This window comes from Lotus japonicus, chromosome 6 (assembly GCF_012489685.1).
Source record: "Lotus japonicus ecotype B-129 chromosome 6, LjGifu_v1.2".
In the NCBI taxonomy this organism is placed as follows: domain Eukaryota; kingdom Viridiplantae; phylum Streptophyta; class Magnoliopsida; order Fabales; family Fabaceae; genus Lotus; species Lotus japonicus.
Genome location: NC_080046.1, coordinates 49,380,285 through 49,397,839, shown reverse-complemented (window position 1 = coordinate 49,397,839; position 17,555 = coordinate 49,380,285). Strand labels below are relative to the sequence as shown.

At 35.6% G+C, this 17,555-nt stretch overlaps 3 protein-coding genes across 4 annotated transcripts; all 3 read left to right on the top strand.

Annotated features, from left to right (window-relative positions):
• Positions 1-1,898: 1,898 nt before the first annotated feature.
• On the top strand, positions 1,899-4,540 carry LOC130726867 (metal tolerance protein 9-like). The gene is made up of 5 exons (XM_057578186.1): positions 1,899-2,118; positions 2,222-2,334; positions 2,554-2,799; positions 3,023-3,334; positions 3,618-4,540. The coding sequence occupies exons 1-5, from the start codon at positions 1,905-1,907 to the stop codon at positions 3,966-3,968; spliced, it is 1,236 nt and encodes a 411-aa protein (XP_057434169.1). The 5' UTR covers positions 1,899-1,904; the 3' UTR covers positions 3,969-4,540.
• Positions 4,541-5,503: 963 nt separating this feature from the next.
• On the top strand, positions 5,504-8,656 carry LOC130726259 (uncharacterized). The gene is made up of 7 exons (XM_057577505.1): positions 5,504-5,733; positions 5,918-6,009; positions 6,115-6,265; positions 6,695-6,822; positions 7,361-7,519; positions 7,610-7,795; positions 8,259-8,656. The coding sequence occupies exons 1-7, from the start codon at positions 5,544-5,546 to the stop codon at positions 8,469-8,471; spliced, it is 1,119 nt and encodes a 372-aa protein (XP_057433488.1). The 5' UTR covers positions 5,504-5,543; the 3' UTR covers positions 8,472-8,656.
• Positions 8,657-11,231: 2,575 nt separating this feature from the next.
• LOC130724548 (serine/threonine protein phosphatase 2A 59 kDa regulatory subunit B' gamma isoform-like) lies at positions 11,232-17,301 on the top strand. Of its 2 annotated transcripts, none has more exons than XM_057575809.1 (3): positions 11,232-11,461; positions 11,549-13,015; positions 16,592-16,793. In XM_057575809.1, exons 2-3 carry the CDS (start codon positions 11,747-11,749, stop codon positions 16,652-16,654), a joined length of 1,332 nt encoding a protein of 443 aa, XP_057431792.1. In that variant the 5' UTR covers positions 11,232-11,461; positions 11,549-11,746; the 3' UTR covers positions 16,655-16,793. The 2 variants fall into 2 exon arrangements, with proteins under 2 accessions (XP_057431792.1, XP_057431791.1); XM_057575808.1 differs by having other exon boundaries at positions 11,238-11,461; positions 16,603-17,301.
• Positions 17,302-17,555: the final 254 nt, after the last annotated feature.

The following is a 17,555-nucleotide window of genomic DNA, read 5'->3' as shown; positions in this document are numbered from 1 at the left end:
TGCAAATGGCTTGCCTGGCTCAGATATTGGGCACATCTCCCACATCCTCAACACCAGAACCCGAATTCTCCATGTGTCTTCCCATGGCAGAGGCTGGAAACAGGGTTAATTGCACAGTCCATTCAGCGAATGTGTCTCACAGAAATAAAAGTTGCAAAACATTCAAACAATATGGATTGAAAGATTGATGCAGGCTGTAAGATGGCATGAGCTACAACATATACCACTATTTATCGAGAGTGAGATCAACCAAACTCGTTTATCAGATAAATAAGTGAGGAGAGAGATCTTAACTCTCATTCTGGAAGGTTGAACGTGGAAAAACCCACAAACTAATTAAATGAATCAATCCCAAAGCAAAATAACTCGAACGAATTCAAAAGAACGCACAACACTTCATCAAAAATCGAAATAAAGAAAGAGTCTAAATCAAAAAGCAAATTAAAACCAAAATAACTCAAGAGTACTTCATCAGAAATCGAAAGAAACAATCTAAATCAGAAAGCAAAACCCAAATAACTAAAAAGTAAGTCATCAGAAATCGAAAGAAACGGTCTAAATCAGGAAGCAAAACCCAAATAAATCAAGAGTACTTCATCAGAAATCGAAGGGAGAATGTAAATCAAGAAGATATATGATGTTGAATCTGAGCATTTTTTGTTGAATTCGAGTTTGAATGTGGTTTTGAAGAAGTTTGAATCTGCTGATTTGTTTCCTGACCATACTTTTCCTAGGTGTTCATGATTTTTTCAAACCCAAATGTTGAAGGTTTTGAATTTGTGTTCGAAGAAGAGGAGGTGAAGAAGGTGATATGGAAAAATAATAATATAAGAAAAAACAAAATTTAATGCTTAAGTGGAAAAAATATTAATAGAATATTAATGGGCACGCCCACTCATCGATTTCCATTAACAATAGACGGTAGACTAACAACAGGACTTAATTTGCACAAAATGATTTTTGATGGACCAAAATTGCTCGTTTTAAACAAAGGTGATTCAAATTACACAAGAACCTAACATCAGGGACGAAAAGTCCAATTAAGCCTATAATTTTTATATTATGCTAATAACTTTCAAACTATAAGTTAAGGGGTTGTCTAAATTACCCATGACAAAGTTTGGGTTAAATAACCCATCATCTAATCACATTGGAGATAAGTGAGTTAGAAATAAATTAATAAATAAATTATAGAAATTCTAACTCATTTATCTTCAATGTGATTGGATGATGGGTTATGTAACCCAAACTTTATCATGGGCCATTTAGACAACTCTATAAGTTAATAGCAGGTTACCAACATAGAAATTAAATACAAACTATAAGTAAAAAACGTATATTTATTGTATAAAAGTGTATTAGTACTGAAAGTTGTAAGAATGTTACTCTTAATCAGTTGTATTTTCGTCACAAAAGAGTTACTATGTTTAGATATCCATTGACACAAGTTTAAACTAACACTGATCAAAATAAAATATAAGAGTTATTATATTCATATTATGTTCAACTAGTATCTAAACACTATTTACCCGGACGATACTACTAAAGTAGTAGAAAGTTTCCTTGCTAAGAAGCTCACTCTTCTTCCCAAAAGTTAATATAAATCGAGGCTTAAAATGTGAACACCATGCGCAGATATTTATTCCTAAGGTGGATTCCAATATTCCATTCATATTAATTAAGACTAGATCAGCTCACAAAGTCAACCTCTTTAGAGGCATGGTATAATGAAACAGACAATGATATGGTTCATACCATAATGCTAACCAAGCATTATCCATGCTTTCTTTGTTAAATTATTTTTTTCATGGTCACAGAATTGTAATATTCCATATTGACTATCATAGTTACCACATGCTTTATGGTGCTTTAGCTGTATATATAAGTAAAGCACAAACAAACTAATGCTTAGAGCACAAAGCATGACAAAGATGGCAACTGATGAACTTCGGATTGATTCCTCTGATTACCGGGCAGAACTTCTTTCCCCTGGAATAGCTGCGGAGAATGTGTCCATGGCTAGGCAACCTTCATGGAGAATCAACATGGATGAACATCGCTTGCCAGACAGGCACATGGAGTCTCATTTTGGCTTTGGATTCTTCCTAAGAACACTAAGTATATAATATATAAACTTCAATTCATGAGCACCAATTTTTCCCCGGCCCTTACCAGTTTTCTCTTAATTTCATGTTTCTAAAATGAATTTTGCATCTCTTAGGGAGGCAGAGGAAACTTGGGAAGTATTATAAGAGGCAGGAAAGGCTTCTCAAAGGGTATCAAGAAGTGGACTCATATACTGATTTGGGCATGTTACCTGGGAATTTATCAGAGGTTTTGGACACAAAATTTTACTCTTTTCTAGTTTTTGTTCTTTTTCATATGTTTGAGTCTTATGTATGAAAAAAGATTCAGATGGAAGAACTAACCTCACCATAATGTGGATGTCCAGCTCGAACAACACTATCTGTTTACCTGCATTACACAAAACAAAAAAGATTAAAATGGCCTCCTATCTAGCTAATTCTTGAAATGGAAACTTCTCATTTTCAGGATGAAGTGAAGCAACTGGAGAGGAGTGAGAAGGTGGCAATTTATGCATCAAACATAGGGAACATGGTGCTGTTTGCAGCAAAAGTGTATGCTTCCCTTCAGAGTAGATCACTGGCTGTGATTGCATCAACTATGGACTCACTATTGGATCTCTTGTCAGGATTTATACTTTGGTTCACTTCTCATGCCATGAGCAAACCAAACCATCACAAGTACCCCATTGGCAAGAATAGGATGCAGCCTGTGGTAATTTAGAGTGATTATAGGTGAACATACACTTTCAGTCAGACATTCTATTGACATACATGTTAGTGATAATTTTGAAATTGCCACACTTATTAGCGGCAGTTGCTAACATGTCAATTGGATGTATGGCGGAAGCGTATGTTCAAAAACCATTTTCGTTTAATTCCTTAATAATATAGGAATTAAATGATGAATTGAATTTTAATGCAAAATATTTTGACAGGGCATAGTTGTCTTCGCATCAGTCATGGCCACACTGGGATTACAAATACTATTTGAATCAATAAGGGAGATCATCACAAAGGCTCAACCTGATAGAGATCCTGTGAAAGAAAAGTGGATGATAGGAATTATGGTGACAGCCACTTTGGTAAAGGTTGTTCTGATGAGTTATTGTCGCAGGTTCAAGAATGAAATAGTGAGGGCCTATGCTCAGGACCACTTCTTTGATGTAATCACAAACTCAATTGGTCTTGCCACTGCAGTTCTAGCCATCAAATTCTACTGGTGGCTTGATCCTCTTGGAGCCATCGTGGTATGCATGTCTTTCAATTTATATGTAGCACATTAAATTGGGTAATTATAGATGGACATTCACTTTTCCACAATCTCAACCAAAAAACTGCTGCTGAAGCATATGTTGTTGAATGTCTAGCAAAAGTGAATGTCCATGTAACATTTTTTGCATTAAATTTTGTTCATTTTTGTTCACAAAGCAAAATTCAGTTATAACATTAAACCTACCCAACTTGAATATAATTGTCTCAGTCGAAGATACCTGTTGTTTAAACTAAAAAAAACAATCATTATATATGCAGATAGCTTTATATACCATCAGCAATTGGGCAAAAACGGTGATGGAGAATGTGTGGTCATTGATTGGAAAAACAGCACCACCAGAGTACCTTGCAAAGTTAACATATCTTTGTTGGAACCATGACAAGGAGATCAAGCACATTGACACACTGCGAGCCTACACATTTGGGTCCTATTACTTTGTGGAGGTAGACATTGTGGTTTCACAAGAAATGTCACTTGGTCAAGCACATGACATTGGAGAGACACTTCAAGACAAGCTTGAAAAACTCCCTGAAATTGAGAGAGCTTTTGTTCATGTTGATTTGAACACCACTCATAAGCTTGAACACAAGCAGCTGAAGGTGGCTTAGAAATTAAACCAAGCAAATTATGGCAATGTTTTGAGATTAATTGATTTACCTATCATTTGGTTGGCGTATAGATTTTGCTGTTGTATTTTTTTTACGTTGATTCCGTTGTTGTAAAGTGTTTCCCAAGTTAGAAAATAAGTTTATACTTAGGGCCGGTTTGATAGCAGTTTTAGTTTTCAGTTTTTAAAACAGTTTTCAGAAACAATTCTTAAAAACAGTTTTCAGATGAAGAAAGCAGTTTTAATGACATGTTTTCGAACATTTAGAAAACTGATATCTGAAAACTAAAAACTGAAATTGAAAACATCTTTTACCTGTTTTGGTTTTTTAGTTTTAAAAACTGAAAATGAGAACTGTTTTTGAAAACAGGTCTTACCAAACAAGTTTTCAGTTTTTAAAAACTGAAAACTGTTTTGGAAACAGTTATCAAACAGGCCCTTAATAGTTGGATGTAATTAGGATAGAAAATACTGGGATCTCTTCTATTGTGCACCTTAAATGTAAAATACAATGTAGGTTTAAGTGCTTTTTGTCCCTAGAAAGCTAGTATAGTGTATGAGTGATTTTGGACCCTTTTAATTTTTTTTTCCGCTTAATTTAGGTCTCTAACTTTTTAAATCAAACAAAAATTTGATACTTCCAAAATCTAATTTTTTTTCTCGAATAAATTTTATTTACTCTTACTCATCACACGTAGAGATAAACATTTGTCAAACTGACTATCATATATTAGATCCATGTTAAATTAATAAATAAATAAGGCTAAGACTTTTTTAAAAGTCTATTTAGTTAAAAAGTTAAGTTGAAGTTATTCAAAAAGTCTTTCTTTGGTACAACGCTGCTAAAAGAAAAAAAAAAGAAGGGAAAACTAGCGCCTCAAAAAGTGAGTGCCTGACAAATTAAATAAATATAATTATATAAATTTCCTTACGTACTCTTAATTACTTATTTTTAGATTTAAACATGTTTCCCTACATGATAATTTAAGCTTATAAGTTTTTTTTTAGAATTGAACTCATAACTCATATAAGTACCCCAATGAGGTATTTAAGCTTTCGGATCTTAAGAAGTCTAACACAACCTAGCTTATTCTCACGTTATCTATTAACATATATAATCATACTAGCCTATTTATAAAATTATTGTCAGTGTATTTTATTTCATTACCCTATAAATTTGTTGACCTATTTACACATAAAATTATTGGTCTACTTCATTTTCTTGTTTGAAACAAACCTTTAAACGGGCTAACAAACTAAACAAGATTTTCAAAAACTTCATATTAGACCTAAAAAATCTTATGTCAAGTAATTTTTTTTGGGGGTTAAAACATGCCAGGCCCAACTTATTTTCACTCCTAATCACACTTATATATTTTGTCATTTTTAACCATCATGGCACTTTTTTCTCAAATTTAGTAAAACAACATTTCCACCAATCTCAAAATTTTCTAAACCGTTGGATCACAGATCAACGGTTGCTATTCATCTTCATGACGTGTCCTCTGCAAGCTATTTAAAACAAGTGATTCATGAAGTGCCTCTGCAACCTGCTCGTAGCTTCTCCGTTTTCAATATGCACCGAGCACTCTTCCTCTCTCTGCTGCTCTTCACGGCGGCCGCCACCGCCGACTCCGACACCAACTTCACCTCCGGCCGGCCGTCATGGTCCACAGCCGCCGAGGAACCCGATCTGGCCTCGCCGGATGATTCCGGCCCCGACGGCGGGTTTTCTTCCCTGGACAGCATGTTGCAGTGGGCTATAGGTATGGATAGTCATCAAAATTGCATTTCTAAGAACCCCTTTTGGTTAATTTGTGTTAGAGTCCCACATTGGCTAGAGATATGACCAAACAAGTGCTTATAAATGGTAGAACAACTCTCGACTCTTGAGCTAGCTTTTGTGGTCGAGTATTTGTACGCTGTTGATTTTGTTGCCATTTACTTTAGGTAATTCTGATCCTGAGAAGTTGAAGGAATCAGCACAAGCACAGCAACGGCTATCACCTAATGACATTCAAAAACGCCAAATGGAAATCAAGGTGTGAAACTAGCTTAGGAAGTTGTTTTTTTGTGTGTGAATTGGGTGTGCTATGTTTGTTACTACTTTCTTATGTGATGAGTTGTTGTTGGTGGTGCTTAAACAGGAATTGATGGAGAAAATGAGGATGCCGTCGGATGCTGAGTTGATGAAAGTTGCTATAAGTGACTTGAATAATGTGTCTACTTCTTTGGAAGATAGGCACCGTGCTTTGCAGGAGCTTCTTGAGCTTGTTGAGTCAATAGATAATGCAAATGGTTAGGGTATTTGATTAATTTTTTTTTCCTATTGGGTGCTTCTGTGATTTTGGTAGTCTTTGTTTCCAATTGGGTGCTTCAATTTACTGTCATATCCCAAATATAGTTTTTATAAATATATGACATTTTGATTGAATTGGCTGCTAATATTGAAATGCTACAAGAGTTTTTTTTTTAAATATTATTTACTTCACTTGAACATTCATTCATAGGTATTTCATCATAGATACTTTGAATTTTATACGTCTCGATCGAGATCTGCTTTTTATATTATGCGCCTTAAATACTTGCTATTTAGAATCTTGTCAATATGAATTCCTCTTTGATATTTGTTTGCTGAACTTTGGAAACATATTGAAAATAAAATCAGATCATGAAATACTTTTAGACGAAAGGTGCATTTCTGATAGAGATTCTAATGTCTTTCAGATTTGAACAAACTTGGGGGGCTTTCTGTGGTTACTCAAGAACTTAATCACTCTGATCCTAGTATTAGGGCAGTTGCAGCATGGGTTCTTGGAAAAGCTAGCCAAAATAATCCAATTGTACAGCAGCAGGTATGGTGTTTCATTGATGATTGGTGGAAATTTAGGATGTTGTTAGAAACTGAATCAAAGGAATCCTAGTTGAAGTAAATCTAATGTAGTACTCCCTGGAGAATATCGGTACCATTATGCTATCAATACCAGTGTGGCAGATGAATCAGAAAGATTGAAGCTGTAAAAACAGAACATGTGGTATTTGAGAGACCCTAATCTCTCTCAGTCTCTACCTCCATCCCCTACTTATTTTCTCGTCTCTGTCTCCTCTCCATCTGCTTTCCTGTAGCCATACAGGTCAATTATTCCCCCTCTCCCCTATTCCCATTGATTTCCTTTCTGGAAATATGTTACGCAAATCATCCAATTCCCCCTGATTGCCTCTCATGCAAATGTAATCCACTCCATTAATCATTCATTTCTAATTGATTACGCCTATGTGCTCCTTCCTAATATAAATCTTTGTAATAGGTGGTTTTCTAAAATAAGTTCTTAAGCATTGATGGGGACTAAACTATATAGTAATAGTAATACTACCAAATTTCAACTGTGGCAGGTGTTGGAACTCGGAGTACTCTCGAGGTTGATAATTATGGTAAAATCTGATTCCACAGAAGAAGCGAATAAAGCATTATATACTGTTTCAGCTTTGATTCGGAATAACTTAGCTAGTCAGGCATTGTTCTATGCTGAGGCTGGAGGTTCAATGCTTCAGGTGACCTATCTATTACTAACATTGTTGTTGATGTTATTATTATTTTGGATTGCATTGTAGCATTGGTTATTGACACTGGTAAGTTTCTAGGATATTTTGAGGAATGCTAGTGTTGATATCAGACTACGGAGGAAGGCTGTGCTTCTATTGGCTGATCTAGCAGAGTATCAATTAGAACATGTTGATAAAGAGGAACCATCATTTTTTAGTGACCAGGATCTTTTGAAGTCTGTGGTTGATTTAACTAAATCAACCGAGCTTGATCTTCAGGAAAAGGTGATTGTTGACATGGCACCTTATATTATTGTTGAAAGCTTTGTCAGGAAATCTGTTGTTTGACTTATGATCTTATCTGTGCAAATGCCTGTCATTGGCCCAACTGACTCTGACCTACAAAAAGCTAGGATTTTAAATTGCACCTCTTCCAAAAGAATATTGCATTAACATGGTTCTTATATAAATTATACTTTTATTTCTGTGTTTGAATTTACATGTTGCATTAGTAGGAGATGCTAAACTTAGATTTATACTATTAACAAAGGGTATGATCAGTAGAGAATTATGGAAGTGAGATTGGTTTGGACTTGTCATTCACAGTTATTCATTTCTCCCTCCAATTTTTTAGACATGTATACTGATTATTTTTGTGCATACCTACTATGAATCTTATCTGCACAAATTGGCCCCTTTGGTGGTTCATTTTTAGCTTCTGATATGACTTTTGGGTTGTGCTAAGCAGGCTCTTGTCGCGATTAAGAATCTCTTGCAGCTAAGGACCACTGAAGCTCGGGTTTTCAAGGACTTCTGTGCTTTAGGTGATGCACTGAGTAGAATGAGACAGTTGTTGCATGATTTAATGGCGGATGAGTATCAGAAAGACTACGCAACGGATGTGGAAAGTCTTCGGATTGAAGTGGAACACATTTTTCATAGAAAGCTTGTAAAACAGTGATATGTGACATGCTTAGGCTATGGTGATGACCTTGTATCATTATCTAGTTTTTAGAAAACATGTTTCACACAATTTTGATGCTGACATGGATATTTGATGAAAGAATATTAGAGGTGCTAATTGTATAGCTATACAGGTTAAAATCTACCAATCCTTTACTAGCATTTGGAGATTTCTGATTTAAATGGTTCTATTGTTAGGTTTTATTCTAATATAAAGTCGAAATCAACAGGCATATTTATCAAGTAAAAAAAGTGTTCTACTGTTTTGTCAATGGTACATACGTAATTACATGCTGTGAGTGTGATGCAATGCAAAGGACAAGTGGCCCAATCAGTCCACTCCATCGATGTTAAAATCAAGGAGGAGGATAATCATATGAGGATTAAATGTCTTACCTTAATTCTAAAATAAGTTTTTTTTTGAACTTGAAAAACAATAATAGTTTCAGTTTAATAATTGGTATTATTAAATAATATTCACAATACCTTGTTCGTTATAATTGTTTAACATATATTTGTTTATGAGTAAATAGGTAAATTAGTCTCCGAAAGTTTTGAGCTCTCACAATTTCTTCATTGTAACAAGGAAATGACTTCATAAGTGTGTGATAGTGTACACTTTCATCATGGACGTAAAAGTACTTTTAACATAATCCATCCTCGCATTCACGTTTTCTTCATCCGTCGCTGCATTTTTTACATTTTACGTGGGGCCCGTTTGGTGGTCAGGATAGGATATGATATGTGAACATGATAGCAACAGGATAGGATAAGAGCAGGATAGACTCTTATCATATCTTGTGTTTGAGGTGCACATGATAAGGACATGATATGATAAGGAAAAATGTATCAGATTTATATTTGAATAAAAAATACATTTAAAATTTATCATTCTATTAAATTTAATTTATTTACATTTTAATGAATTAGTCTATATTTTAAAATAAATAAAATTAATTTAAATTTTATTAATTAGCCTATTTTATTGTTTTGAAGATAGCCTTTTAAATAAAATTATGCAGTTAACCAATTGGTTTTCACTTAGTTGTGACACGTGATAATTAACAATAAAAATCAACTAATTAAGAATATTTTTATTTCAAAATTACTTTAGAATTAAATTATAAATTATTATATAAGTAGATAAGTAGTTTTAAATAATAGGAGATGAAAATAGAAAATTAATCTATTACTATTAAAAAATCAATATTTGTAATCAATGGTTTACACTTAGTTTTGACATGTGATAAACAATAAAAATTAATTAAATTAAAAATATTATTATTTCAAAAATACTTTATATTTAAATTATTATATAAGTAGATAAATAAGTTTTAAATAATAGGAGATAAAATATTAAATTAGTTTATTATTATTAATAAATCAATATTTGTAAGTGAGTAGTCTATTTTACTATTTATGAATAACAATCTTATTTATTTTAGTTAAATTAATATTTTTATATTTATTAATTAATATTATTATAAATTATAAATTATATAATATTAAAATAAATTAATTGGAGTTAGATACTGAAAGAAAATATATAACTGGTATCCTATCCTGTTCTATCCTAGCTCTCCCCTCAGGATAAATTTTACACATGATTGACAGGATAGGATAGGAGACAGGATAATGTTATCTTATCCTGCTGGTGCAACAAACAACAGATAACAACAGGATATGATTATTATCCTGTCCTATCATATCTTGTCCTGGTCACCAAACGGGCCCTTTACGTATATGAGAGTCTATGTTATGGGATCTTAAGGGGGAAAACAAATGTACTTTCTAAATGTGTGAAACCTCGGTTAAGATGGTCTTGACTTGAGCTTAACAGTGAAATTGATATGACCTGTTCAGTGACATTTGGACAAGACACTAACCATCCCACATGACAATTTACTACTCTCATCCAATATTTTACCATTCAATTTGGTCCCTACACACCATCTCTCCCACTTTGTTCCCTCACTCTTCCCACCTGTCATGAACCAATTATTATAAAAGTGTAAGTTGTTGGGTAAATGACTCCGAATTGTTATATATTATGTGTCTAACACATCTCATCACACAAAAGTTCACTTAGACTTGAAGCGGAACAATGCATAGACTCACCTAACCTGTGTAGGACTTCAACTTTTGTCCCCTCTTTTTATTAGGTCAATTTAGGCTTGAAGCATGACACAGTATCAAAGGTTCTATGAACAAGCGGTCTAGAGTTTGATTATTACCGCTCCAATTCTTCTAATAAAGAGTTGATTATCAACACACCATAAATGGACATATGCATTATGCATTATCCATGCTTCAAGCTTAAATAAATTATTGTGTGAGTTGACATGTTAAAAATATACTTATTCACGTGTCATTTACCCAATAACTTAAACTTCCGATATAATTAGTTATTATCATCACCCACCTCCCCGCGTCACTCTTCTATCATGTCCTTATAAATATTTCTCATCATATCCTACCTTATTCCATCATCATTACCAAACAAGCGAATAAAATGATGAGAATGGACCATACTAACATGACTCAGTCAACCAAAACTCAAAACCTATTAGACAATCAATCCATCCACATTCCTCAAGAATCACATAATTATAAGTAGTAGGGTTCCATACTTGGGCCGTAATTTTGATGATGATATTTCATATTTGGGTCCCAATAACCACCAATTTACTCAGTCCTCACATGAAAAAAATAGAAAAAAGATTTTTTCAAAACTTCAAAAGTGGGACACAAATGTCATTAACTTCAACTCCTGCCCCTTTCCCCTCCTCTCTCTATATGGAGCGTGGACCTGAAATTTGAACTCAAGACACCTCTCCTTTTTTTTTTGTAAACAAAAAAAAACCACCTTTTCCATATTCCCTCTCTCTTCTTCTTCTTCCCTTTACTCTCTGATCAAAAAAATCAAAACTTTGGGTTCAACAACACCTTTCCTTCAATAGGGTTTATTGGTTCAATCTCAATCTCAGTGTAAGTACTTTTCTCCTGTTTATGCTGTCAACTTCTTGGAATCATTGCTTCATTCTCAGTTAATTCTTGTTTTTTGTGTTTGTGCAGAGAATCTAGAATTATCCAGAGTGATTTTCAGAGTTTTGAGGTATGGGTTTTTTTATTAGGGTTTATGGGTATGATTGCAAAGTTGCAAATGACCCTCCTATAGTGTGATAGTGTTAGTAGTTCACAAGGGTCAAAGTTTGAAACTTTGGTAGAAAATTTGAGGTTTTGGGGTTTTTAAGGTTCTGGGGTGTTCTAGATATGATCAAACAGATGCTTAGTAAATTACCACGCAGGCCTTCAAAATCATCTCACAGTGATTCTAATAGTGATGGAGGGGTGGTCAATGATGGGGTTGGTTCCAATGTCACCTTGAAAATCAATTCAGCTTCTTCAAAATCTTTGAATTTCGGTTCGGGTGGGTCGGATGAGGGGAATTGGACTTTTGTACTGCCCTCTACGAGTTCAGGTAAAACAAACCAAGCTAAGCTTAGTATAATACCACCACGCAAGCCTTCGAAATCAGCTCCTGCAGTTGCATCTCAAGTTGGTTCTGTAATGGCTCAAAGTGTTTATGAGGCTTTGCCGGCTTTTAGAGATGTTCCTAGTTCAGAAAAGCCGAATCTTTTTATCAGGAAGTTGAGTATGTGTTGTGTTGTGTTTGATTTTAATGATCCTGCGAAGCATCTTAAAGAGAAGGACGTCAAGAGGCAAACTTTGCTTGAGCTTGTTGATTATATTTCGTCCGTGAATTCGAAGTTCAATGAATTGACAATGCAGGAGGTCACGAAGATGGTGGCGGCAAACTTGTTTCGAACTCTGCCGTCTTCTAATCATGATGGTAAGGTTGCAGATGCTTATGATGTTGACGAAGAGGAACCCACGTTTGAACCAGCATGGAGTCATCTGCAGATTGTGTATGAAATTCTCTATAGGTTTGTGGCTTCATCAGAGACAGATGCGAAGCTTGCTAAACGATACATTGATCATTCATTTGTGTTGAAACTTCTTGACCTCTTTGACTCTGAGGACCAAAGAGAGAGGGAATACTTGAAGACTATTCTCCACCGCATTTATGGGAAGTTCATGGTACATCGGCCTTTCATTAGGAAAGCTATCAACAATATCTTTTACCAGTTCATGTTTGAGACTGAGAAACACAATGGAATTGCAGAGTTGCTGGAGATATTGGGAAGCATAATTAATGGATTCGCTCTACCTTTGAAAGAAGAGCATAAGCTGTTCCTTGTCCGTGCTCTGATCCCTCTTCACAGGCCGAAGTGTGTCTCTATGTATCATCAACAGCTTTCCTATTGCATCACTCTATTTGTTGAAAAAGATGTCAAGTTAGCAAATACGGTGATTAGAGGCATTTTGAAATATTGGCCCGTTACTAATAGTTCAAAGGAGGTAATGTTCCTTGGTGAACTGGAGGAAGTTTTAGAAGCCACTCAACCCGCAGAATTTCAGCGATGTGTGGTGCCATTGTTTCGTCAAATTGGTAGATGCCTCAACAGCCTACACTTCCAGGTACTTGCGAAATTTCCCCATTCCTTTTTCCTATGTGATATCTGCATGTACTTCAGCATTTCCCAATAATAGTGATATCTGTTTCTCTATTTCTTTCTGATGTTCAACCTTTTCCCATTTGCTTCTCTTAGCTATCTTGACAGTTTGCTGGTATATTTCCTTTTCTTTGGGACTAGGATTGTTTTGACATTTTTCACCTTAGGCCTCGTATCTGTCTATTTTCCCCTTTCTTCTTTTCTTCTTTGCCCTACATTTTGCATATGAATTTGACTTCTGCCAACTTTTGATGATGAACTTACAGAATAAGTGATGATGACTTTGCATGTTTTTTGAATAAACATTAAATTATTAACCTCCTGAATAAAAATATTTTGCATTTGACTAAGATTGTGTGAGCTAAACCTAATAAATGTTAAATGATTTTAACCACATTTGGAGTCTCAATATTGTGGTTTCAACAGGCTCTGTGTTTTTCCCTATTGCGCCCACATCATCCCTCATTTTTCTGCTACTGCCTTCTAGGTTTTAGTTCTTTTGAAAGAACTTATCTAACTATTTTTTAGGCAAAAAATGTTTTCTCTTAAAAAAAAGCACTAAAAAGGTGTCGTAATTTAGACTGTGTGCATTGCTACTAATTGCTTTATAAAATGGAAAATTCAAGGGAGCAACTATGTGTTGTGAGGAATATATCTTAAGTAGAAGCATGTGGGCTGAATTAAATCTTACTTGGGTAATGCGGCCTCAAGACCCATGAACTAAGTTTTTGTGAGGAGAGGTAGAGATGCGATGCACCGTATAAGGCCTAGGAGGGAGAGAAATTTGGATAAAAGGAAATATTTTTGGTATTTTAATTATTAAAAACTGACTAATAAAGATAAATAAGAGGCTGGTTCCTCCAATAGGGCCGGTTCCCTTACAACTCAATAATTCAACTCCATGACTCTAACCTAAGGAGGATAGTCCTATTTATAATAAACAGACTCTTATCAAATCCTGATAAAATATGACTCCTAAATCCTAATAAAAGATAATATCTTAAATTAAAAGACAGACTCTCTAAATAAAACATAAACTCCTAAAATAAAATATTGACTCTAAAATAAAAAAGATAGATTCTTAAATTAAAATAAACTTAATTCCTAATATTTAGATCCTAATAGAACTAGGGCAAAGTTGTGGAATAGGGGTACGTACTTGTGAGGATGTGGGGATGGGGATTCAAGGTGTAAGAATCAAGCAAATATATTTTCCTCTTTGACTTGAGGGAACTGAGATTGTTTTGGGGATGGATTGGCTTAGAAAGCTTGGTTGTTGTTGAAGATAATTTAAGAAATTAACACTTAAATGGGGCGGGGGTAGGGAGTGAGAAGGTCTTGAGGGGAGATCCAGATCCTTCCTTTGTAAAGCTCAATATTCTTGGAGAAACATGGTTAACACTTTATAAGATGATGGTGAAGGGTATTATGTGGCATATCAGCTCATGAATGGAGGAGAGGAGCAACAACTGTCATTTTCCATAGCCGCTGAGGAGATTTTGGTTGAGTACAAGGATGTTTTCTTGGAGCCATGCCCAAGAGGGTTGCCACCACAGTGGGTGCAATATCATGGCGGTGGTGATGTCTCCAAAGTCCAAACAAGATCTACTCCTTGATGTGTCTAGGAGAGACAAGTAAAGGTATCACCAATATGTACAACAAAGGCAGTTGAACCTGAGGCCTGGCGTTCCTTGAATCATTTCAAGAAATCAGCATAAGCTTTCAGTGTTGTAGAGACCAGAGGCTTGAGGCTCCTCATATTATAAGAAATCGTCGTAGGTGGTTTGTAGGATAATAGGACTGCGTCGTAGGTGGTTTGTGTAGGATAATAGGACTGTGGATGTGCCATGGGTCAGCAAAGAGGAGAGCATAATAGCCTTGAATAGGGGCTGGATGAACAAAATTGCGTGCCTCGTGATGCAATAACTGTCAAAGAAAATGAGATCAGGGAAGGGGACTGGCCGGCTACTGGAATGCACAAAACGGTAGTTGGGAGATCGCTGCTCACACGTTGATACGGTGTGTGCACTAGATGTATGAGAAGCAAGAGAAACATCGGCGTGTGTGAGCACATCCCTTGGCCGAGGGAGCTGAGATTTTGGCAGCTTATTGAACAACCAAACGCAACTCATATGGTGTAGATTTTCAATTGGGAAACTTGATGAAAAAATTTCCGACAGCAGCAAACAACAGTAAATGGTACTTGGAGAAGTCATTGGATCACGCGGGAAGAGAGAGTACATGGTGGAGAGAGGTAACTGCAAAGGACAATTTTTTTAAAAAAAAAAAAGAAGAGATTTTTCCTGATGGGCAGTGGGTTCATTGGGTAAAGCACAGATTAGGATTGCCTCTCATTAAGCTCTAGATTCCATGTTAAGAGAGGAAAATGAGAGAGCATATGATTGAATTCGTATGTCTCAAATACACAGCGGAAAAATATATATATTTTTGTAGTGTGTGTGTGTGTGCACATATTAGGATTGCCTCTCATTAAGCTCTAGATTCCATATTAAGAGAGGAAAATGAGAGAGCATATGATTGAATTCGTATGTCTCAAATACACAGCGGAATTGTATATATATATATATATATATATATATATATATATATATATATATTTATGTGTGTGTGTGTGCGCGCGTGTGTGTGTGCATATACACACACTCTATTTACATTAAATTGTAGGTGAGATGTAGGATTGTTAGACCCAAGACTAGTCCTTTCTAACACGCCTTTCATGAAAGAGTACATTGCACATGGAAGTGTTGATAATGCACAAGCTCAGCAACCTTTTGCTGAAATTCATCTTTTATGTTAGAACAATAGGGATAACAACGATTGAACTTTAAACCACTTGGTCTTAGAGCCTTTGGTAATATGTCATGAACCAACTATCTCTGAAGTTTATGCTATTTGGGGTAGATACATGAATAGTTTTATATTATATTTTTTACTCTAGGAGGGAACTAGGATCGTAGAATTCTTCCAGCGGAAGTATTGCCTGTGTGGAAAAATTCACAGGGGCTATGGAGGTTTAGATCAAATGGACACACTTGCCTACTTGGAAAATTCTTGAGAAGCATTGTTTGAAGTTCAAGAGCATTTCCCTGATTTCCACCTTGGGGACAAGGTCAGTGGGTGAGCTGATGTGGCCCGGAGGCCCTTGATAACTAAGGTTATGTGAAAATAGTAAGGAGGTGTAATGCACTGGATCAGGCCTAGGAGAGAAAGCAAAAACTAACTGCCTATTTGGAAGTAGTGAGTGGAGGGACGCTTGTGGGTCAGTTAGAGAGGGAGAAATATGCTGAGGGAGTTTCATTGGTGAGGTAGGCTGGAATATGGCTTGCGTTGGGAGATTGTCTTTTCATTTTCTTTTTCTTTCTTATACCAGTTGTATACACTATACAGACTATGCCAAGATCTGAATTCCTTTGATTCAAATCTGATACTTGAAGTACAATATACATTTCCTTCTGTTTCTTTTACGTATTTCTGCTACCCATCACTGGGATTTACTGAATGAAATTTAATGTGGAATTAGTTCTGTGGCAGGTTGCTGAAAGGGCACTGTTTCTGTGGAACAATGATCATATTCGAAATTTGATATTACAAAACTGCAAAGCAATACTACCTATAATCTTGCCTGCTTTGGAGACAAATACACAGGGCCACTGGAACCAAGCAGTTCAGAGTTTGACCCTGAACGTGAGAAAAATATTCTCAGATGCTGACCAGGCACTTTTTGATGAGTGCTTGATGAGATTCCAAGAAGATGAAATCAATGAACGGCAGAAGCAAGAGAAGCGGGAATCCATCTGGAAGAAATTGGAAGATGTGGCGGCATCGAAGGCTGTAAGCAATGAACCCGTCCTTGCCTCAAGATTCATGTCCTCTGTAGCCATTTCTACTAGGAGCTAAAGTGAATGCATTCAATTGGAGGTATAGCATGCTTTAACTTTTTGCAAGTAACTGGAGGGTGGGGTTTCTGGCTCATCCTTTGTGCTTTTTATCTATGAGGCTCTTGAACCAAGTGATGAATATGTTCTGTTAAGGGATGTAGTTTATAATGGGCGCGGCATGTTTAGATTTTTAGCCATTGAGATTGTGCAGTGCTACAAAAGCAATCATTTCTGTTATTTCCAGCCTTTTGCAGTAAAAGATCTTAACCCATGTTTATATCTACTTTCTTCTGTGAGTTTGCTACTTGCCTATATTTACTGAACTGGCTGTTATGGCAGTTTAATTTTTGAAGTGCAGGGCATGTTTGCCTTTGCTTCCGTTTTGCGTTGATGCGTTAGGATGTGTGGTAAATCAAACGGGTTCTAAGTGAACATTGTTGCGCCGAATGAATTTTCCCTTGCTTATACATGACTTATAATTATGACTTAAAATATCTCTTAAAATTATTCAAAATAAATAAGCATGTTACTGCACCAAAAATAAAATACAATGTGCCCAAAGAAATAGTTGCTGCTTATAGGCACATCATAAAGTCGAATCCACGA